This window comes from Moschus berezovskii, chromosome 3, assembly GCF_049115385.1.
Source record: "Moschus berezovskii isolate FMDL1 chromosome 3, NW_MosBer_1.0, whole genome shotgun sequence".
Taxonomy (NCBI): domain Eukaryota; kingdom Metazoa; phylum Chordata; class Mammalia; order Artiodactyla; family Moschidae; genus Moschus; species Moschus berezovskii.
In genome coordinates this window covers 61,918,883-61,942,492 of record NC_142462.1, presented here as the reverse complement: position 1 = coordinate 61,942,492, position 23,610 = coordinate 61,918,883, and the positions used below count along the sequence as shown (strand labels likewise).

The following is a 23,610-nucleotide window of genomic DNA, read 5'->3' as shown; positions in this document are numbered from 1 at the left end:
AAAATGCCAGATGGTCTATGGTCTACTTTTGAGAGCTGTCACATATGTAAAGATTTGAAAAAAGAAAGACAGCTGAATGAGAGCAGTGGATCATTAAAGGGAGAGCGAGGGTCCCTAGGCATCACTTGTGTTTTAAGAAGCATTGTGTCGTTCCCATATTAGTGTGCTTTTTTTTTTTTTAAAGCCATACACAACTTTTACACAGTAAGGGGAAAAAAATCTATTTAAAGCTAAGTAGTTATGGTTTAATCAGTCAGTCAGACATTTTTGTTCTTTATTCAAGAACGCAATCATGTTTCTGATTTGGTTTTAGTTGTACATTTACTGTAAGATTTAAGTCACATCTATGAAAAAGCATCAGTGAAGTTGAATGTCTGTTAATATAACTCATATATCTAGGTTTTATCCAATTTTGATTTGCTTATATTTGCTTGCATCTGACAAAATCACAATGTTAAGAAATTGGAATGAAAAGAGAATACTTGGTTATTGACCATAATACAAACTATACTAAAAATACTTAGGTGGCAGTGAAACAAAAATGAATGTACTATCATTTACCTGCCAACAGAAATAGATATAATTTTGAAGATTGAAATATAGATAAATCATTAAGAATATGTTTGAATGTCACTCCGATCATACACAGTAATTTGCAAATAGTCAATTTTGATAGTAGTAATAGGTCAGATCTGTCGGTTTTAGAATTTGGTGGCAAGACCTGATTATCTTTTACCACCTTTTTTTTTTATTTATAGGGAATGCTTGTTACATAATAATTATAAATTGATCTTGGATTATGGAATATGACAGGGCATTTTTGATTGATAAGTCTCCACAGCATTGGTCAATAACATTTCCACTTAACCCAGCTCTCAGTTGCTTGAATTATTCTTTTCAGAGAAGAAGTAGTCCAAAACATTCCATTCATTTGGTGAGATTACTGGAAAGAGCTCTGAAAAGAACACCAAATTAGGTTTAACTATCTTCTTTGGCATCCTGTTAAATACATATGCATAACTGGTTTTATGTTCAATAGCAGTCATTAGGATGTCATTCTAGTTGATACAAGAAGTTACAGGAGCAGCAAATTAATCTCTAGATCAAATGATTGCACTCCCATAAGAAATAGATCTCCTTTTGCACAAGCCTTGATTGTCAATTTTAGCCTTGAGAAGGACATATATAGTTGCTAAGCAGAGAAGTAACCATTTTCTTCTTTTTTTCTTTGTGTCAGAAGTTAGGAGGAAAACAAAACATTTTGATAAATTTTACAGCTATTACTCTATGCTATTCTCAAATATTAAATGTTTAGATAATTATTCTCCTTTGTTACTAAAAAACTGATTAACTCTAAGATTTCATATATTAGTTTTATAAATTGGGTATTAACATTAATAAACTTGGTATGAAAGGATGCTTTTGTTAAGTAAAAGAATAATAATAAACTTTTTTCTTACAATGTGTACATTCATGAGGAATAAAATAGTCTGGTATGTTAAGATATTTTTTCTCAAGAGACATAACATATGTGAACAAGAATGGAAGTAAACAATGTGTGCTAAAGACTTGTCTAATTTGTCAAAAATATTTATGAAGTCTTAGGTAGTCCCAAGATAACAGATAATTAGTCCATTTTAACCATTATCAGTTCTATGTGTAATTGTTACAGTTTTGTGTACTATACTTATTTCTAAGTTGAAGACCTCTTAGTATTCAGATTTAATTAATATTTCATAACTGTTCATAATCTTAAACAGAAAAGACTAATTAAAACAGCAGCTTTGTATTTTGAAATTCCAGGAAATGATAAAATAGTAAAATTTGATACCAAATGGTTTTTGCTGTTGCTGTTTTTTTGCTGAAATTCTGTGATTTATAACTCTGCTTAGGACCTATACTAGCAAGATAAATGTTGATTTTAAGAATTCATTACTTAACCAATGTAAATAGATAACATTTGGGGGGGGGGTGGAAATCAGGACTCTTAGCTTCAAAAACCAGAATCCATTTTAGCTAATTTAAATAGAAAATATTTATTAGTAGCATATAGACTCTCCCAGGAGTTCTACAGCCAAGGATCATGCCCACTAAATGGGTGCTTTCCTAATGAAGAAACTTACTACTAATGCATGCTTTGCCCACTGATGTGCTAGGAAGTGGACACCAGACACTGCACCCACTGCCAAGATCAACAAATGCCTTCTTTACTGTCTGTGCTGAGAGGCTCCACCACCCGGGTGTGGCTGCCATCTTGCATCCATAATTCTGCATGTGAGTTGTGCTTCTGCTTGGTAGAATGTAAGTTACATACATGCCCTCTAACTCAAGGAATGTAGGGATAAGGGTCTTTAGAAATCTATGAGGGTCTTTAGAAATGCTGAGCAACATAGATGATCACTAGTCACTATGCTTATTTTGTGATTTGTTGTCCAAAGAAATTAGTTTTCCCTTTTTAGTGTCATGCCAATAAAATATTATTTTATATTTTTCTTTTAAAGTTTTCATTTGTAGACATTGAAAACATCTGAAATTTCTTTGTATCAGAGATAGATGCATTTGTATTTGCATGCACAAGTATTTTGGTAACTTGCTCTCCTGTTCCGCTGGTATGTGTCTATGTCTGGACCAATGCCATACTGTCTCAGTTTGTGTGTGCGTGTGTATTCATTCATATTTGACCCTGTGACCCCAAGGACTGTAGCCCACCAGGATCCTCTGTCCATGGGATTCTCCAGGCAAGAATACTGGAGTGGGTTGCCATTTCCTCTTCCAGTGGATCTTCCTGACCCAGGGATTGAACTCATGATTCCTGCATTGGCAAGCAATCTGCTGAGCCACTGGGAAAGCCCACTGTCACTGGTGGTCCAGTGGTTAAGACTGCAAGACTTTCACAGCGGGTGTGGGTTCAATCCCTGATTGGGGAACCAGGATCCTACATGCCGTGTGGCTGAAAAAGAAAAAAAAAAAAGAAAGATTTGAGTGATAAATATGAACCATTTATATGATTTAGGCTTCCCTGGTGGCTCAGATGGTAAAGCGTCTGTCTGCAACACAGGAGACCCGGGTTCAATCCCTGGGTCGGGAAGATCACCTAGAGAAGGAAATGGCAACCCACTCCAGTACTCTTTCTGAAAATTCCATGGACAGAGGAGCCTGGTGGGCTACAGTCCATGGGGTCATGAAGAGTCGGACACGACTGAGCAACTTCACTTTCACTTTTCACTTTAGTTACTATAGTTTCAAGATAAGACTTTTTATCTGAGTCAAATCCCACAATCCTCTTTTTCTTCCTTAAAATTTCCTTAGTGATTCTTGACTACTATTACTTATAAAATTTTGGATCCATTTGTCAAGTTCCACAAATAAGCCTTTTAGAATTTTTATGGGAATTGCATTACATAAATTGGGGATAATTACCATATTACCAGAATTAACATACTTATAATCTTTTCATTTATTAGTTTTTTTTTTTAAATGTTTTTCAGTTATGTTTGGTCAGTTTTGCCATAGAATCTCTTCCCCCTTTTTCCTAACTTAATTCCTAGATACTTATAGGCTTTTTTGTTTGTTTGTTGGCTTGTTTTTCTTTTGTTGTTTCTGTAAAGAGTTCAGTTCTTGCATATTTGCTAGTTGCTTACTGTTGCCTTATAGAACTTCATTTAATTTAATATGGTTTATCATGTATAAGGTAAGGTGAAGTCGCTCAGTCTTGTCTGACTTTTTGCCACCCCACGGACTGTAGCCTACCAGGCTCTTCCATTCATGGGATTTTCCAGGTAAGAGTACTGGAGTGGGTTGCCATTTCCTTCTCCAGAGGCTCTTCCCAACCCAGGTATCAAACCCAGGTCTCCCACATTGTAGGCAGATGCTTTACCGTCTGAGCCACCACATCTTGCTAAATTCTTAGTTTTTCAGACTGTATAGTCTCTTAGATTTCCCCTGGAATATTCAATTATGTATCCATCTCAAAAATATTTCTTCATTTCCAGGACTCAGACATGTTTTTTCTTTTTGGTGTTCATTGCTTTTGCCAGCATAGTGTCGTGTAAGAGGGTAAAGGTGGGCATTCTTTCCTTGGTCCTGACCAAATGGGAGTACTTCTGCAGGACTGACTTTAAATTTTGATCAATGTGTTCTATCAGATTAAGGAAGTTCTCTTCTATTCCTAAGTTTCCATAAATGGTTTATTTTAAAATAAAAAAAAATATGGAAAAGGTTTTTTTCAGAATTTAAAGTGGAATTAAAAAGAAAACAATACAACACACATCCAGCTTTGATGCTTGAATTCATTGTTCCTTTTCTTTTATCTCAAAAGGCAATTGAGTACTTATCATTATCAGGGATACTCAGATAATATTGCAGTGTCTGTGGCACCCAAAATGGGACCTGGGACTTAGCTGTTGAATGAGTTATGAATTACCTTTTGCAGATTTCCAACTTAAATTTACTTAAAGAAAAAAGAAGCACCATTTTTTCCTCTTCTTTTTGTGTCCCTTATGTAAAGTTACTCTTGATGACCCCTTTCCATTTCTCTTTTAGTAATTATGCTTTCTCTGTATTCATATTTATTTGTGTGTCCCTCCCCAACTCCACGTTAGGATCATGGATGAAACCAAAGAAAGTCTGCTACTGATTGGATTTTGATTATTTTCAAATACTCATTTTTTTAACTGGATAAATATTTCCTGTATTTCTTTTTTTTTTTTTTTTCCCACTTAGCTCAACCTCAGCGCTTGCCTCAGCTTCAAACTGCAGCACAGGAAAATGAGGAGGAAATAAGCAAGATAAAGAACGGCCACCCAAGTCTGAGCAATGGCAATGGAATCCACCACGGAGCCAAACACGTATCTGCAGAGAATCGAAGACTTTCAGCACCCGTTTCTCAAAAAATGCATAGAAAAATTCACTCCAGCTTGTCTGTAAACAGTGACATCAGTAAGAAGAGTAAAGTAAATGCTGTCTTTTCCCAAAAGACAGGCTCTTCACCTGAAGGTGAGTGTGATGCAGATGCATGTTTTACTTGACCAGGTGTAAAATCACTTTCACTAAGAATTATTTGATCAAGCAAATGTATGAAGAATGTTGCTTTGCCTCCAAACAGGAATTTTGGTAAAATGCAACTTTCCCAGAGGAAAGCCCAGCCTATAACGGAAGCATTGGCAGCTGACATCCTGCTTTTAGATGGTCTTCTGGAGTGAAGAGTCATAACTTTAAATATAGCTGCTATACTTCTTTTTAAACCACATTTAAAAATATGAATACCATGTTTTGGTGGAATATGATTGTATGTATTTTTTCAGTCCGTGATTCAGTATGTAAATCTCTGATTCAGAGATACCTGCTTGTGTTTTTGTCTTGCAGTTCAGTTTTTAAATAGACAAAACTAAAGCAACAATTTGGTAATTTTCTTGCTCTTGACAGAGAAAGGCCTAGGTGAACTCTTGCTTGAGTGACTAGCATCTTCCAGTTACCAGTGCTGTCAAAGGCAGCACCCCTCGCCCAACTCTGCCTTGTTCCATGCTCATGGTGGCCTGGCCTCTAGATCCTCCCTTAGAGGCACTGGGCTGTGTTCTCTGACCTCTCAAGAATTAGAAATTACCTCATTAATTTCGTGCTTTGAAGCACGAAAAGTTTTCCTTTATTATAACACAAGCCCATCGGATGACATTGGGTTTATAACCTACAAACTCCTTTTATAAAAATTACTTGTGAATTTATGTTAAAAAATCACTTTCCCTGAAGTTCAAGGTCCCAAATTTCTCTCAGCATATATGCATGTTCCTCTGCTCTTTCTCTTCTCCTTTTAGCAATTCATTGGCATCAAAAACTCAATCTTATACACACATCTGTGTGTGACTATATATATATTACATATATATAATACAAATATTTTTCTTATTCACCTATTTAAATTATCATGAAATCTTAAATAAAGGAAATTCTGGGGATGCTTCTGTGAAGTTCCCCATGCTTATTCATCGAGATAAATTGAGTTGTAAATAGGAAATTGTATCGAGAGTTACTAGTCATGAGTGGGAGAAAGGATATTACATTTTGGCTACAGGTGTCTCAAACTCAACTGAGGTAAAGTGTTAGGTTGATCAAATGATATGATAATAAATGGTCTGCATAGTTCCAGGTCAGTGACACTACTTTCCAAACTAATTAGATTGAAAAGGACATGATTGACACTTTAAAATGAGTTTGACATGTAAGCTGCATGGTCATCTCTGAAGCATAGGTAGGCTGTTAACTAAACTGGCTCTCTAAGGAGTTGGGAAGGCAATGCAATTTTCTTTAGAGGATCTTTGCTTCTAGGTGATTGGGTAAAATAATTGAATGCAATTGAAATCTACTTGTTTTATACTTTTGACTTTTCCTATTGTGCTCCTAACGTCTAATTTTCCATTTGAAATTTACTGATTTTAAACAATGGTAATATTTGCATGGCAATCCAACTTGAAATAGCTTATAGAGTTTTATATATTTTTGCTTATTTTTTAATACCATCTCTGAATTTATTTCTAATGGAAGAATGCAGCTTTGTAACTAACATATAAGGAAGAGGAAAACCAATAGTACGTAAATGAAATAAAATTCCACTCTCCCTCCCTCTCTCCTCTTCCTGCTTTTCCCCTCTCATGTTCCTCTTCCCCTGTCACCCACCCATCCTTATGGGTGCTGTGGATAGGGTGTGGATAAGGGAAGTCCCTTGTAATCCTTCTCTTATCACAAAATCTGTTCCATATTGGATTAGGGGAATGAGGAACAGCAAACACCAGTGGACTTATCTAAGTATATTTTACAATGTCCTGCCCACTTATTTCACTGCTTTGCTATACAAATTAACCTGATAGTACCTTTCTTTGTGATTACTTGAGTTAAGATGAAAATTCCATTGTCCTATTTCATATTTTCTCAAAGATAAGACATTGTCCTGCTTTTTGCTGCTATTTAAGGTTGTACCCTCAAATTTTTTTGTTCCTTCTGGCCTTCACTTTTAAAGGTAAGTTTATTCTCTGGGACTGCTTTTTTTTTAAAGAAAATGCTTTGGATTAAAAACTGAAAAAGTAGTTTCAGTTCTAAGATTCTGTGGTGCTTGCTTTATAGCAGAGCTGCTTTGTTCTCAGAGCAAGTCTTTTGCTGTATAGAATATGTGAATCATGGTGAGCAGAAATCTAATGTCTGTGGAATAAAACAATGGCAGAAATTTTTTTTAATTTAAAAAATTTCAGTTTATTGACATATAATTGATTTACAGTGTTGTATTAGTTTCAGGTGTACAGCAAAGAGAGTCAGTTAAACATATACATATTCTTTTTACATTTTTATCTATTACAGGATATTACAAGATATTGAGTATAGTTCTGTGTGCTATATATAGTAGGTCCTTTGTACCTGTTTTTATATAGTATGCATATGTTAATCCCAATTTCCTAATTTATCCTTCCCCCACCTCCTTTCTACTTTCATAAGTTTGTTTTCAAAGTCTGTGAGTATATTTCTATTGTGTAAATAGAGTTAATTTCTATCATTTTCTTAGCTTCCACATAATAAACAATATCATGATATTTGTCTTTCTCTTTCTGACTGACTTCATTTAGTATGAGAATCTCTAGGAATCTATGTTTCTGTGAATACCATAATTTAATTCTTTTTATAGCATTATTTCATTATTTTTTATTGCTGAGTAATAGTCCTTTATATATATATACAACATCATTATCCATTCATCTGTCAATAGACACTGAGGTTGCTTCCAAGTCTTGGCTACGGTAAATAGTTTTGTTAAACAGAGACAGCATTTGGATTTCTGGAGGCCTATATGTGAGAACAGTAGGTCTTGAAGAGACCAGAATGTGATACTATTAAAAATGTATAGAAATTTTTTTTTAAATACAATTTATTAGAAAACTGAAATTTACGTGTTTATATTACTCACTGAGTACATGGCATTTAAAAACAACATCAAAAACAACATCATTACAGAAAGATAACAAAAATACAAAGTCTTAAAACCTATGGGATATGGAAAACATTATCCCCTGAGGCCTTAAATGTAGTAGACTTTACATAAAAAGGAAAAGCAATGAGTATACAAGTATACAGCCAGTTTAAGAAGTTAGCAAAATAAACAGAATAATCATTAGGAAAAGAAAGCAACTAATACATACCAGGTATTAATGCAATAAAAATAAAGATAAAATTGAGAGGCTCAACAGAGTCAAAGCTACCTTAAAAAGCTTCTCTTAAAAGGGAAACATCAGGTAACAATCAACAAGAAAAATCTTGCAAATAAACAGTACTCAAAATGGGAATTACTCATTGAAGCATTAATAATATAAATAATAGAAACAACTTTATGCCTATACATTTGAAGATTAGTTGTCTCGTATACAGGGTTATTGTAACCATCTTTCTAAATTTCATATATATGCGTTAGTATACTGTATTGGTGTTTTTCTTTCTGGCTTATTTCACTGTGTATAATAGGCTCCAGTTTCATCCACCTCATTAGAACTGATTCAAATGTATTCTTTTTAATGGCTGAGTAATACTCCATTGTGTAAATGTACCAAAGCTTTCTTATCCATTTGTCTGCAGATGGACATCTAGGTTGCTTCCATGTCCTCGCTATTATAAACAGTGCTGTGATGAACATTGGAGTACATGTGTCTCTTTCAATTCTGGCTGCCTCAGTATGTATGCCCAGCAGTGGGATTGCTGGGCCATATGGCAGTTCTATTTCCAGTTTTTCAAGGAATCTCCACACTGTTCTCCATAGTGTCTGTACTAGTTTGCATTCCCACCAACAGTGTAAGAGGGTTCCCTTTTCTCCACACCCTCTCCAGCATTTATTGCTTGTAGACTTTTGGATAGCAGCCATTCTGTCTGGTATGAAATGGTACCTCATTGTGGTTTTGATTTGCATTTCTCTGATAATGAGTGACGTTGAGCATCTTTTCATGTGTTTGTTAGCCATCCGAATATCTTCTTTGGAGAAATGTCTGTTTAGTTCTTTGGCCCATTTTTTGATTGGGTCGTCTTTTTCTGGAATTGAACTGCAGGAGTTGCTTGTATATTTTGGAGATTAATTCTTTGTCAATTGTTTCATTTGCTATTATTTTCTCCCATTCTGAAGGCTGTTTTTTCACCTTGCTTATAGTTTCCTTTGCTGTGCAGAAGCTTTTAATTTTAATTAGGTCCCATTTGTTTATGGATAGAAATTATTAAAAAAAAATTTTAAGTTTACATTGTTAATGCCTATTCTTATAGCAAAATGAGCAAACAAGTAGCAAAATGGTATTTGCTGAAAACCACAAAAATACCTAACCTTGCCTGATCTGGCAATGTGCTTTTTTTCTGGATAAACAGTGTTTGTGGTTATGGTTTTGGTATTGCACATAAACAACAGCGATAACCAGAGAGGCATTTTTCTGGTTCAGATGATGAAATTAAATGTACAACTATTTCATAGTGTTTCATTAAGGGCTGCTTTGCTGACAGTTTAGAAAACACTGCTATGATGTGAGCCTATTGCTTATAGAGAGGTAAGGATTGACTCAGCCTCGCAATTGCATCAGTGAGTTGGTGACATCTTTTAATATGTCTTTAATGTGGATTATTTAAGGCTTCAGGACAAATAGACATGGGTTCCATCAGATTTCTCTTTTTAAGCTGTGTTGATTCAGTTATGAAGATTGGTACCATAGATTATTCTATGTATTAATCTACATAACTTTTCTACCTGCTTCATGCACATGAAGTCATTTGATCCTCCCAACAGCACTGTAATTCTATGAACTATATGTAATTATCTAGTTATAAATGAGAGAACTGAGGCACACAGACACTAAGTGATTGCACTACACTCAATTAGTGCATGATAGAAATGAGATTCAAACCCAAATCATTCTGGCTCCATGGTCTATACTCGACACCACTGTGTTATTTTGCCTTAAAGTTCTCTGAGGAAAAGGTAATTTACTGGCCTTTCCAACATCACATGGGATGTTGATATCATTCCAGATGTGGGTCAGGCAAGGATCTTGTGATTAGTATACATTTGCCTTCTTTAAATTCTTCCAACTAAAATTTTGAAAACAATTTTTATACCTATGTTCTGTGTCCATTTTCCTTCCCTTCTAGACTGTAAATTCCTGAAGAAGCTTGACTGGGTCTGAGTCGAAATGTTTTTCTTAAATATATAGTCATGCCCAGTATGATAGCTTCATTGTTTTCCCTGAGTTAATAAGTGATGCAAAGTTTTATTCCAAACCACTTCCATGAAACTAGCATTGGAAAATAAAATATGTGCTCATATTCATTTAAAATATGTTCTTTTTTAAAAAAAGTTCCTTTTATGCAATAGAGGGAAAAAAATACCCATGTGGGAAAATACTGTACATTTTATTTGAATATTATTAAATTGGTAGATTCCTACTTGTTTGTATAATTAAATATTCATACATACGTTACTTCAATTTTTTTATTGCATCACCCAGGTAGAGATTTTTTAAGACATATTTAAGATTCTTGACCTTTGAAATAATTATAGTATAATTTAGTATCATATTCAAATTTCTAAAAGCTTTCATTAGACTCTAAGATGATTTTTTCCTTATCATAGGAATAGTAAATCCTAACACATGTGTGCCAATGATAGCTATTATGATTTTGTAAAAACTGTTTCAACAAAGATACTTTGAGGAGATTTTATACTTTTTAGTGATATTTGCTATTTAACATATTTCATAGTGGGTTTCTCTTGTGGCTCAAATGGTTAAAAGAAAAAAGAAAAAAATCTGCCTGCAGTGTAGGAGACCCAGGTTCAATCCCTGGATTGGGAAGATCCCCTGGAGAAGGACATGGCAACCCACTCCAGTATCGTTGCCTGGAAAATACCACAAAGGAGCCTGGCAGGCTACTGTCCATAAAGTTACAAAGAGTTGGACGTGACTAACACTTTCGTTTTCATACTGAAACATAGATTAAGTACTTAGAGAGAAATTGCATATCTAGTCCCAGCAGTTCATTGAATATAACTGTTGAACAAGAGTCAGGAGCATCATATGCATGGCAGTACTGAGGATAAGTCTTGTTTTAAATCGGAGAGGTCACACAGCCTAGGGGTCAGAACACAGACTCTAGAACCAGTCTGCTCAGTTCCAACACTGGCTTTACCAGGGGCCCATGATGTGTCCTTGAGTAGGTCACTTAACCTCTTTGTACCTCAGTGGCTTACTGTAAAACAGGGATATAATTAGTCACCTGTGTCATAGGATGGTTGGGAGAATATTTGAGTTGATATTGCGTTCAGTTTTAGTTAGAGCCTGGCCTGGTCGAAGTACTTGGATGCTGTTATCATCATCATGATGAAGGAGCACACAGGGAAGGAAGGGTCAGCAATGTCAGCTTTCTAGACAAGGTAATGCCTGGATGGAGACCTGAAGGTTAAGAGAAGGTAAGGGAGTTGAAAGCGGGGTTCAAAAAGACTGAAGGGGGCTTGTGAAATAAGGTGTTTTGTTCAGAGAACCATTAAGTACTTTGCTGCTGAGGAGTCAAATTAGGAGAGGTGAGACTGGAAGGGATCAGTCCATAGGCGGCCTGGGAAGCCCTGTTCTAATGTAGCCAGACACTTATGATTTCTCTGAAGGGTATCATTTTATGCCCATTGTATATTTTTTTTGAAACATTAGATTTCTTTTCTCTCCATGATACAGAAATTCCATAGTTGCAATTATGTAAGCCCAGAATACTGCTATATAGTAAGCATCTGTACTCTGATCACCTTTATGATCTTTTTGCATTTTAGTAATGAACTATTACCATAGATAAAATGAGGAATTAGTTAATAGACTTGGTGAACTGGGGATGCTAACAAGTTCTTCAGGAAAGCTTTGGACATATATGGATGGACTTCAGCCCAGTCCTCTCCCATTTTACTGGTACCTCTGCTTGTCTTTAAACTAGCCTCTTGACTTCTTACCTTTATGACTCTTCTCTGTCTTGTGTTTAGACTCTTCTTTCACCCCTTTTCAGTGTATTTCCCCCTGCATCGTATCATGAGTAGGAGGAGGACAGCCATGACTCTGGGAGGCAGTCTGGGTGGGGCACACAGGCTTCAAAGGAGATGTACACAATTGAGCAGGTCAGTTTGAAAAGCTCACTAGGTGATTCAAATAGGTTCCACCCCCTCCTTCCTTGAGAATCACTGGTAAAAATATCTTTCCTTGACCTCACCACTTCCCCTTCTCTCCTTGCACTTGAAATCGTGCCTTCAACTGCAAGCACACACATTTAATGATATAGCTGACTGACTTTGCCACTTCTCTTCCTTATATTTCTTATAACTTACTTCGTCTTCATGACTTCTCCATATTTTTTTTTCAGAACTCAAACATCATCTCCTAATGCCCCAATTCTGGGCTGATTACTCTTCTTTTGGGTCCCCACAGTGTCTTCCAAATACAAAATGAGACTGGAGTTTAACTCTTTCTGCACTAAAATGTAATCTCACTGAAGGCAAAGATTTGGTTTTATACATCTTTTAGCTTCAAGCACAGAGCCTAGTACCTGACTTATAACCATTTAGTAAATGATGAAGCAAGTAAGGGACATCAGTTGGAGAATGCAGGCACTTACTCTTCAACATTTCACAGATGTCATAGTTGATATCTCAGAAATCGCTGCAATCCTCAAGGGAGATGAAATGGGGAGATTGAAGGGAGTGTAAATATTTGAGCTAAAAGAGGCAAAAAATAAAAAACTTCTAGAAGTACTAGTACTTTAGTGGAAGGATAATAATAGGACTTCATGATCTGACTATAACATTATAATCTGAGCCTCCAGAAACAAATTTTCTGTGACTTTGGCAAGATATATTGCTGTGTTCCTCAAAATACTTAATTTGCTTGGATGATGTTTTGTTTTGTTTTCTCAGGCACAGTGCCTTCCATTCCATGTCAGAATAATTGTGTGGTAGAAAGGTTTAGAATTCTGCTTTCTGATGCAATATTTGCCAGTCCATTGAAAAATAGGATTTTAATAATTTTCTTTTCTCAACAAGCAAGCTAATTGAAACAGTAATACAAAGAGAAGGGTGTGTGAATGTGTGTGTGTAGAACAGGTATGATCAGAGTTGACTATGTCAAAATATAAATCATTCTGTACATATAATCATTGCTTATTTACTTGAAATATTAAATCAACTGTTCTTAAAAAATTATCAAATCGTTAAGTGGTGTTACTTTAGGGCTGAAAGTAAATATTTAAATACACTTTCTTTTGAGTTTAGGAAAATAGGTTAACTTTGTAATCTATGATCTGTAGTAAGTTATAGCCATCCATTTGATGAAAAACAAAGATTTTACAAGGTTCTAAAGTACATAATTTGAGATTTGAAAGAGAAACACCTCAAAATCTCAGACCACTTCTTTTATACCAGTTGACACCTGAAAGAAGTGATAGACAGCTATCCACTGTGTATGGACTCCACCTTTGGTGTTTGGTTTTGTACACAAGCTTAGACCACTGCTCTAAGAATTTGAATCAGCTTGGCACTCACACAGGAGGTGGGTGAGGAGGAAATAAAGCAATGGAGATACAGATAGAGTGGCCAGGAAGCAGTGGGGTGTGGGGTAGCTGAGTGAAGAGGCTATTTAAAAACCCAGTTTAGTGGAAAGAATAATAGGCTAAGTGGAAAGGAGAACTGAATAACTTAATAGTCCTATTAATATATCAGGGTTTTAATTTTTTCTTTGATGATGGTAAGTTTAGATGATGTTTTCATTAAATGAAACAGTAACAGATAAGTGCAGCAGACAGGCTTATCCTGGATTACAGTCCATTTTCAACCTCAAGAGTCATGCCATGTGTGGGCAATGAAGGTTTTCTTTAGGGTTTCCGGACTGTATCGAGGAGTCCTGGCCCAGAACTAGAGTAGCAGTCAGATTCTTGCATTTTAATCAGGACTGTCATTCATTGTCTTATTCAGTTAGTTCAGAAAGGGAACTGAAATTTAGGAAATCATGAAGAATAGCTGAATATAGTTTAAGGCTGACCGTGAGATGAATTTTCAGTTCAGTTCAGTTTAGTCGCTCAGTCGTGTCCGACTCTCTGCGACCCCATGAATCACAGCACGCCAGGCCTCCCTGTCCATCACCAACTCCCAGAGTTCACTCAAACTCATGTCCACAGAGTCGGTGATGCCATCCAGCCATCTCATTCTCTGTCACCCCCTTCTCCTCCCGCCCCCAACCTTTCCCAGCATCAGAGTCTTTTCTAGTGAGTCAACTTGTAGCATGAGGTGGCCAAAGTATTGGAGTTTCAGCTTTAGCTTCAGTCCTTCCAATGAACACCCAGGATTGATCTCCTTTAGAGAGACTGGTTGGATCTCCTTGCAGTATAAGAGACTCTCAAGAGTCTTCTCCAACACCACAGTTCAAAAGCATCAATTCTTCGGCGATCAGCTAAATAGACCTGTTCAATTTCAAATAATGACATACAATCCAATAACATTTGGAGATATATAACTGGAACTTCAGAAGAGTTAAAAGCAAGCACACTAATTTCTATTAGTTCTCTTAGAGGAGATATTTGAAACCATGCATCTGGATGGGATTTCTCAAGTAGAGATTTAAGAGCAAAGGTCAGATGACTGAGAACTGAGTGACTCAGGGATCACTGGAGGCCAGTCAGCTTGGTGGAATGGGCGAGTGGGTTTAGCTTGAGCACTGGGCAGACAATGCCATAGAAAGTTCAGACTTTTGTCTAAAAGTGATGTCAGAGTGTGGCTATGGCACTGATAAGATAGCCTAGGGGAGAGCTCAGAAAGCAAAAAGAAGAGGAAGATGATCTGGCCAAGAGGAATCGATAAGAAAAGTGAGAGAAGAAACAAACTGGAGAGGGTGGTGTCCTGGATACCAGGGAATAAATGCTTTGAGTCAAGGGAGAAGCTTGCACCAGCTATTGTGACACCTCAATTGGATGAGAATTGAAATGATTCTATTGAATTTAACAATGTGGGTGTCATTTGGTGGCCTAATTAAGAGATATTTTTGTAGGAAGTCAGAATGATACGGGTTGTAGAATGTGATAAAACACACTAATAACAATAGCTCTAGAAAGGCCAATGTCCAAAGAGGTTTTGAGATGGAAAAGGTTTGTGTTTATATTTGGATGGAAAGGATCCAGGAGAGAGGGAAAGTTTGAAGATTTAAGATGGTAATAATGATAACCTTACTGACAAGCCAGCATATCATTTCTTTAGCGTTTAGATCTAGAGTTCGGATTATATAAATACACATCCATTATCAAAGCACGAGAATTGAGCAACCAGAGAAGCATTTACTGAATTGTTAATGTAGGTGACTCCACTCTTTATGGGAGTATCGTTGATAATTGCTTTCTAATCATGTCTTCATACCAAGTTGGACTTTCCTGGTGGCTCAGATGGTAAAGCGTCTGCCTGCAATGCGGGAGACCTGGGTTCGATCCCTGGGTTGGGAAGATCCCCTGGAGAAGGAAATGGCAACCCACTCCAGTATTCTTGCCTGGAAAATCCCATGGACAGAGGACCCTAGTAGGCTACAGTGCGTGGGGTTGCAGAGAGTCAGACAGGACTGAGCGACTTCATTTTCTTTCACTTTCATACCAAATTATCCCATAAAAGTTACTAAAAAAGTATCTAACTCAAGTCTCCACTCCTCCTTCATTCCAGAAGTATTAATTGCATTTGAATGGAAGACACTGACCCAGCATACATTTATGAGTCTGAGTTCCAAATTCCTGATTTGTGTTTAGACCACAAGTTGATGGAAATTGATAGCTTCTTATAATTTAGATTGATAAGGCCCTTAATTGAATTTAATTATAACTTTTACACATAGTATAGGACAGGAAATAAAACAGAACATAAATAAGTGAATGAAGTCTCCCAGTCGTATCTGACTGTTTGCCACCCTGTGGTCTATACAGTCCATGGAATTCTCTAGGCCAGAATAATGGAGTGAGTAGCTGTTCCCTTCTCCAGGGATCTTCCCAACCCAGGTATCAAACCCAGGTCTCCTGCACTGCAGGTGGATTCTTTCCCAACTGAGCTATCAGGGGAGCCCAAACAAGTAAACATGCAGCTAAAGAGAAGAAAAGTGTGGGAAAGATGAGTAAGGAAATTACTGCAGAATCCAGTAGCTTAACTTTAAAATGTATTTAAAGTAAATTTGTATTTTAACGTGGACTGGTGATGGTGGTTTAGTTGCTATAAGTCATGTCAGACTCTTTGTGACCCCATGGACTGTAGCACCCCCAGGCTCCTCTGTCCATGGGATTTCCCAGGCAAGAATACTGGAGTGGGTTGCCATTTCCTTCTCCAGGGGATCCTCCCAAACCAGGGATTGAACCTGGGTCTTCTGTATTGCAGGCAGATTCTTTACTGACTGACCCACCAGGAAGGACCTTAATGTGGTCTACTCTTCACTGAATTACTATCACAAGCAAAAGCTCTAAAAGTTAAGATAAAAATTCCAACTTCTATAATTAATTGTGATTGTCTCTTGCACAGTGATCACTTTTGGTTTGTGGGCTTTTTTGAGAATCTAACAACAGTTATGATTCGCAGGTTTCTAAGGTGGTAACAAATACCTGTTAGGTCTCTTGTTATTCCTGAAGGTAACAAAAGAACCCAGATACCTTCAGATGTCTTATTCTAAAATGAAATATCTCTAAGAACTAAGCAGTAAAGGAGGGCATAGATTATGGAGGGACCTAATGAACCATTTTAAGGATTTTGATTTTGGTTTGATGAGGTAGGAAGCCAGTGACAGGGTTTGAGCAGATGATGGACATGATCTGACTCACCATTTTTAAGCATCACCTGTCTGTTGCGCTGAGTGTAGACTATAGGTACACAGTGGCCAAAGGAGGAGGGCCTGGGGGCCTGCTGTGTGACTCTTGCAGTAATTCAGCTGAGATGACACGGTTGGATCAGAGTGGTAATAGTAAGACAGTGTTGTATATGAATGTATTTTGAAGGCAGAGTAAGATTTATTGAAGGGTGATATTTCAGTGTGAGAAAAAGACGAGGGTTAAGGATGACCCTAGGTTATTTGGTTCGAGCAGTTGTATGTATGGAGTTACCATTAATAGAGGTGGGGAGAACAGGGTTTGGTTTTGAACAATTTGAGATGCCCATTTTCTTTCCACGTGGTACAGTGAAATAAGCAGTTGGGTAGAAGCGTTTGAGGGTGAGAGGAAAGATCTGCACCCTGAGATGTTTTGTGAGTCATCAGAGTACAGAACGTTCAGTGGATGGGATCCCCTGGGATTGTAGTTTTCAATCCCAGCACCTGGGTATCTGAAGTAAGAACTTCTGGACAAAGAGAGTACAATGTGAAATATCTCTCTGGGCACAGACCCTAGAGAACCTAAGTCAAGTGGAGTGTGACTAGGGCATCAGCATCCTTTAGAACAGGGGTCCCCAACCTCCAGGATCTAATGCCTAATAATCTGAGGTAGAAATGATGTAATAATAATGGAAATAAAGTGCACAATAAATGTAACGTGCGGAATCACCCTGAAACCACCTCCCCCCACACACACCAGTCCATGGAAAAACTGTCTTCCACGAAACTGGTCTCTGGTGCCAAAAAGGTTAGTGGACACTGCTATAGAAGTTCTCCACAAGACTCTAACATGCATGCAGGGTTAAGAACTACTGCCCAGGAAGTAAAGTCAATTAGTGATCCAAGAACTGAGCTCCAGACCAGTTCAATAAGTCAGAAAATGAACAGACACTATGAAAAAAAAAATGGGATGCATAGTCAATGATGGAGGAGGAAACAATAAAGACTGTGTTTCAAGTTGGAGGGAGTGGTCGTGTGTCAATTAGCAACCGAGAAGGCCAGTGAGATGAATAAGAAGTGACCATTGACATTGCCCCATGAAGATCATTGGTGACCATACTTTTGGTGTGTGATGGGAACAAAAGTCTGACTGAAGTGGTAGAGAAAATTAAAGATGGTACAGTTAGGCTACTCTGTTCAAGGGATTTTCCTAAAAGAGAATAGTAAAAAGGCTGTGAGCTAAAAGAATATTTCTAAAGATGGGATATATTGAGTTTTGTTGGTAATGAGCTGGTAGAGAAGTAGCTGGTGGATGATGCAGGACGAGGATGCCCTTGAGTAGCTGAAGCAGAAGAGATCTATTAGAAGGCACCCCATCTGTAGTTACTGATATCTGTATCTATATCTCATCATCCCTCTCAGATTTTAGATCATTACCAGAAAGTGGCCAGCCGTATTTTGAGATTATCTTTCACACTGCCTTCTTTGGTAGGTTCATAACTAAGCACTTTCTTTTTATTTAACTGGTGATCTTTCAAATGACCAGTAGGATCTGACATGGTAGATTTACAGTTTTTCAAACCTTCCATCTAAAACTGTTTCATCATTTGTAATGATGTAAAATATGCTAGAAGTTTCCATTCATTTTAGAAGGACTTCAAAAAAATTATCTCATAGTTGTAATAATAGCACTAGACACTGCATAATACTACAATTCTCAAAGGAAGAAATTTTTGGTAAGAGATACAGAGTGTGCAGGATGTTTGGATTCTTCTGACGAATACTGGATGATGACTCGTGAGTCTTGTAGTTTGTGAAGTATATACACAAGAAAAATATGATATTAATTTGTCTTCAAATATTTAAGGTGACCACCTACAGTAAAACTTTTATCTTAAATGCTCATGGTAAATCAAAACATTGTCCTTATGTTTTGTGTTTCACATTAGCCTAAATTTTACCACCTTATCAAAAAGTATTTTTCACCGTTTAAAAAATTAGTTCCATTTTTTGAGGATAGAATAAAATTATTTACCTCATCTGATGAACTGAAGAAAATACTGGTGGATAATTTGTTCCTCAATTCATGCCATGTAGTCCACCTATTGACAATCTAGAAGAGAAAATTCAAAAATTTAAAACTAAATAGATTGTTCACATTCCTTTGTCTTTAAAACTATTTTGATAATAGTATATTTTATAGTATTAACTACAGATACTGTATCTTATTGTTCTCTTTGGTGCTGTTATAATTTTTTTCTTTTTCCTAGTGTTTTGTTACTAGGTTTTTTTTCTTCAGTTGCTTCCTTTGGGTGTGTGCCCCACCATACTCCCTCTACACTTAGAAGATCTAGTGTTTTATTAGCTAAATAGACACTCAAATGTTTATGAATTGAGAATTGTAATATTGGAAGGAAATTAATTTTGAACAAAGAATTTTTGAAAAAGGAGTCTTAAGGAACAGGAGCATGTCTAGAAGTATGTCTGTTATGTGCATTCATCGTTAAAGATCTGGTCTGCAAGTCCAGAATTTTGATTGTCTCATTTTGGTTATTTCTCCAAAGCATACTTTCTATACCTCTGTCCACCTGTCTGTTGATCTTTCAACACCCTGCTCTCATTTCTTTTTGTTTCTTCCCCTCCTGACTCATTTTATTCCCTTTCCATGATTTCATTCAACAATTTATTGCAGTTTCAGTTCAGTTCAGTCGCTCAGTCGTGTCTGACTCTTTGCGACCCCATGAATCACAGCACGCTGGGCCTCCCTGTCCATCACCAACTCCCGGAGTTCACTCAAACTCATATCCATCGAGTCAGTGATGCCATCCAGCCATCTCATTCTCTGTCGTCCCCTTCTCCTCCCACCCCAAGCCCTCCCAGTATCAGAGTCTTTTCCAGTGAGTCAACTCGTCACACGAGGTGGCAAAAGTATTGGAGTTTCAGCTTTAGCATCAGTCCTTCCAATGAACACCCAGGATCGATCTCCTTTAGAATGGACTGGTTGGATCTCCTTGCAGTCCAAGGGACTCTCAAGAGTCTTCTCCAGCACCACAGTTCAAAAGCATCAATTCTTCGGTGATCAGCTTTCTTCACAGTCCAACTCTCACATCCATACATGACCACTGGAAAAACCATAGCCTTGACTAGATGGACCTTTGTTGGCAAAGTAGTTTACAGGAACTCAAATGGCAATGATTCATGACATTTTCAATAATAATGCTTTAATACTCTTTTCAGATAGTTTTATTCTTAGTTTATATGTTTGCAAGATATGACTCTAAAATTCTCCTAAGACCCAAGGCTTAACAATGATTTTTTTCTAGGTTGAATTAGATTCTTTCAGTTGATTTCTTTCAGAGTAAATAGTTACGTTGCTATATGATTTTTTTTAATTGAATTCTTAAATGACACTGCCTGAATCTTAAAACTAATTGAGGTAACACTGAAATGCTAGTTTCTCTTAGGAGTTTTCTCAGTAGTTTTCAATACTTACATATACTGTTTAACTATCATAGTTTTGAGGACCTTTTATATTTAATTTGTTTAAACCTCAACTAGTATAGTATGAAATAGGATAGAGGGGAGCTCATGGTATAAAGTTCCCATATTTCTGAAAAGAACTTGTAAGATGAAAATTCTTTTTTCTATAGAAAGTTTCAGCTGAATTCACAGGAAGCTATTTGAAAAATGTGCTTATGATCTTCCACTTGGGAAGTTTTTAGCTTTGGGAAGAACCCATGACGTTGATGGGGTGTGGGAGGGTGGGGAGTAAACTTAATGTCAGTAACCTTTAAACTTTGAAGGAAATTCTAAATTTTACTTAATTATAGATGAAAGCAATAAACAAGTTTACTGTTATTTCAGAAATCATGAAGTATTAGTTATGTTAATCACTACTTTAAAATCATAGTATTTATCAGATCATCTCTAGGTCTTGTTTTTAGTATGTTAAAAAAGAAGTACTTTTCATAATATTAAAAGCTGAGGTATAATAAATAACTGTTTCAACATAACTTGTTCCCATTGAAATCTTTTGTATTTCTTTTACACATTTAAAAATATTATTTAGTGTCCATGACATTGCAAATAAATAAGAATCCCTGCCCTAGTGCCCTTTGCCTCCTAAGCATTCTTTGTAGTATAAATTTCTTTTTTATACTACTGTTATACTGCAAGTAGCATGCTTATTTTGTACACTTACATTTCTGTGTGCATGTTGTATAAGACAGAGAACACATTTTTGTAAATAACTTTTAAATTTTTGCTCATATTAAGATATAGCCAAATTTCTACTTTAAAAATTATATTGAATACTAAATCCATACCTGTTGTAGTTGTCTTTACATTTTAGTGATATACCAAGGCATGGAGAAAATTAACTTTGTGAGTTAATGCTCCATAAATAGGTATGGGAGAAACCAGAGGAAAGAATCAGTCAACAATCTGGTGGACAATGTGTTTCAGATTAATCTTCTGAAAAGATTTGAATTGATGGGCAGCATAGTGTGGCCTCAGGCTCCCTTCCCAGCACCGGTTCTTGATAACTTGTAAGGTCTTCCCTACTACTTGCATACTTGACTGAAGGGAGAACGGAAGGTGGTAGACATCTGTCAAGTGGATATAGGAAGCAATTAGAAGAAAATAAAAGAATAATTAATAAACAGTTTTCTCAGGGAAACTAATCAAAGTTCCTATTTTGAAGGGGAAAATTTATACAAATAAATAGTAGTTGTCTCCTAAAGATTGAGAAATCCAAGAGTTTGGGGGAGATGTGCAGATAATTGAAAGAGAAGAACAAAATGGACTTATATCTTATGACATATTAAACCTGCTTAAATTTCTACTCTGACTTCTCTTGGGAAATCAAATTGGAGAAACCAGACCTCTTGGGGAGTAACATCCCTTTACATAACATATTTAAATTTGACACTAGAAGTTAAGTTTATTTTTTCCTAATAATTATGTTCGGTGAGGAATGCAGAAATTGCATTTTGGAATGACAGAAGAGTAGTTATTGTAGAAATAACTTTTCAACATCTGTGGTAGCTATCTACCATAGGCAGTAGCTCACTCTATGGAAAACCAAAAGGAAGCTTTGCCTCAGAGCCTACAAATGAGCTTCATCAAGTCAACAGGTCTGCCATGTTCCCAGGCTTGTGTACTGAATTCTGTACAGTTGTCCTATTTTAATCTTTAACCTAGAGCCTTTGATTACTGTTGTTACTTTGTAATATAGTTATAAATAAATATGAACTAAATATGAACATACTAGTTCTTGAACCCCAGTTGACCATTTTATAATTATATATATAAGTATATATGCAATGATATTTTATATACTAGTATTTTATATAAAATATAATCTATTATTATATATTAAATACTACTTATATTTAATGTAATACTATATTCTGTAATGTAAATATAAAATATTTAAATATATTCTATTTATATATATTTGGAATATATATCTCTGTTTATTTATATTTGGCTCTCTTGACAAATCTCCGAACTTCAGACTGTGTTATTCTCTCATATTTGCCTTTCAGAACCCCAAGTCTAGATTGTCTGTCTTTTTACCTTCTCTCTATACCAAGGAGCTGAGTAGCACTCACAAAGCCTTGATATCCATAAAAACTGCTGTAAATACCCAGGTGTGTCTTGGATCTTACCTTGATGTGCGCATTCCCTCAGGTACCAGGTTACAGCAGCAAACTGTGCAGAGCCACCCTCTCCCATTTTCCACGACTGTCTCATTTTGTTGCTACTCTTTCAACAAAGTTCTCTGAAAGTTCCCCTCACTCTGCATGGGAAGAAGAGTCCGTCTGTGTTTCTGTTCTTTTGTTGTCAGTCTCCTCTGCTGCTCACCTTACGCAGTCCTTTCCTTAAATGCTGTCGTCCCCTCACATCTCTCCATCTCTTTTCTTTTCATTCTGGACATTCTCTCTGGGCAACTTGATTTTATTCACTCTTTAAGAATTACAGCTACCAGCTCTCCCAAGCTCTAGATCAGTGTTTCAAGCCACCTCTTGGGCATCTCCCTTTGAGTGTTCTCAGATTTCACTTGTGTTACATTCAAAATATTTTAAAGCGAACTATCGCTGTTTTTTTCTCAGTAAATGGCTCCAGAGCCAGGAAGTCACACTTGACTTTTCTTCTTGTCTATCAACTCCTTCTAATCTCACCTTCTTATTCCTCACAGTCATCCTTCCTTACCCCACTGAAACCATATTACTACCACAGATGCTGGCCCTGCCTCTCCATTTCTGAAATGGAAAATTTAAGCTTTCTACCTGGTTTTCCTGCTCCAACAATAGACAGTGACTCTTGTCTCTAAAACTATCATATTCTTGCCTCTGTTTCTTTACATAGCCTCAACTTGTATTCGGCATCAGTTAACTTTCTGCTCTGCTTAACACTGCTTTGTGTTAAGCCTAGCAGTACCTCTGTTCCAGGCCAAGAAAAGACCCTGAGCTAGACTTTGGAATCTAATGTCTATAGATGATAGTACGTTATATCATCATAGAAACAGTGCTTGAAAAGAATTTGGAGCTCATTCCCGCCTCACTGTATGCACGTGGACGCTGAGTGAAATACTTTTTCAAGGTCAGGTTACAGAGCCTGATAGTGACAGTTAAGTCTGCCTTAACTGACTGGAAAACGGGCTTTATTTTCCAGATCCTAATAAACAGGATGATGCTTAGCTGTGCTACTCTTGAAGATAGCAAAGTAGTTATAAAATGAAACATCTTTGCTTCTATGCCCC

The 23,610-nt window shown here is 36.6% G+C and overlaps 1 protein-coding gene and 1 long non-coding RNA gene across 5 annotated transcripts in view; one reads left to right on the top strand and one right to left on the bottom strand.

Moving 5' to 3' along the window:
* MDFIC (MyoD family inhibitor domain containing) overlaps positions 1 to 23,610 on the top strand; it is a 102,200-nt gene that overhangs the window by 60,849 nt on the left and 17,741 nt on the right. For all 3 annotated transcript variants that reach the window (XM_055420831.2, XM_055420830.2, XM_088834519.1), the window contains exon 4: positions 4,723 to 4,995. In XM_055420831.2, the coding sequence (XP_055276806.1) occupies positions 4,723 to 4,995 (273 nt within the window). The remainder of the gene's footprint in view (positions 1 to 4,722; positions 4,996 to 23,610) is intronic.
* Positions 11,313 to 22,652, bottom strand: LOC148778338 (uncharacterized). 2 transcript variants are annotated; one of them, XR_016037001.1, is made up of 5 exons: positions 22,517 to 22,652; positions 18,880 to 18,957; positions 12,649 to 12,748; positions 11,993 to 12,125; positions 11,313 to 11,450 (listed from the first exon to the last, which is right to left on the bottom strand). It is a non-coding gene; the product is annotated as an uncharacterized LOC148778338 (long non-coding RNA). The 2 variants fall into 2 exon arrangements; XR_016037000.1 differs by lacking the exon at positions 11,313 to 11,450 and having other exon boundaries at positions 11,878 to 12,125.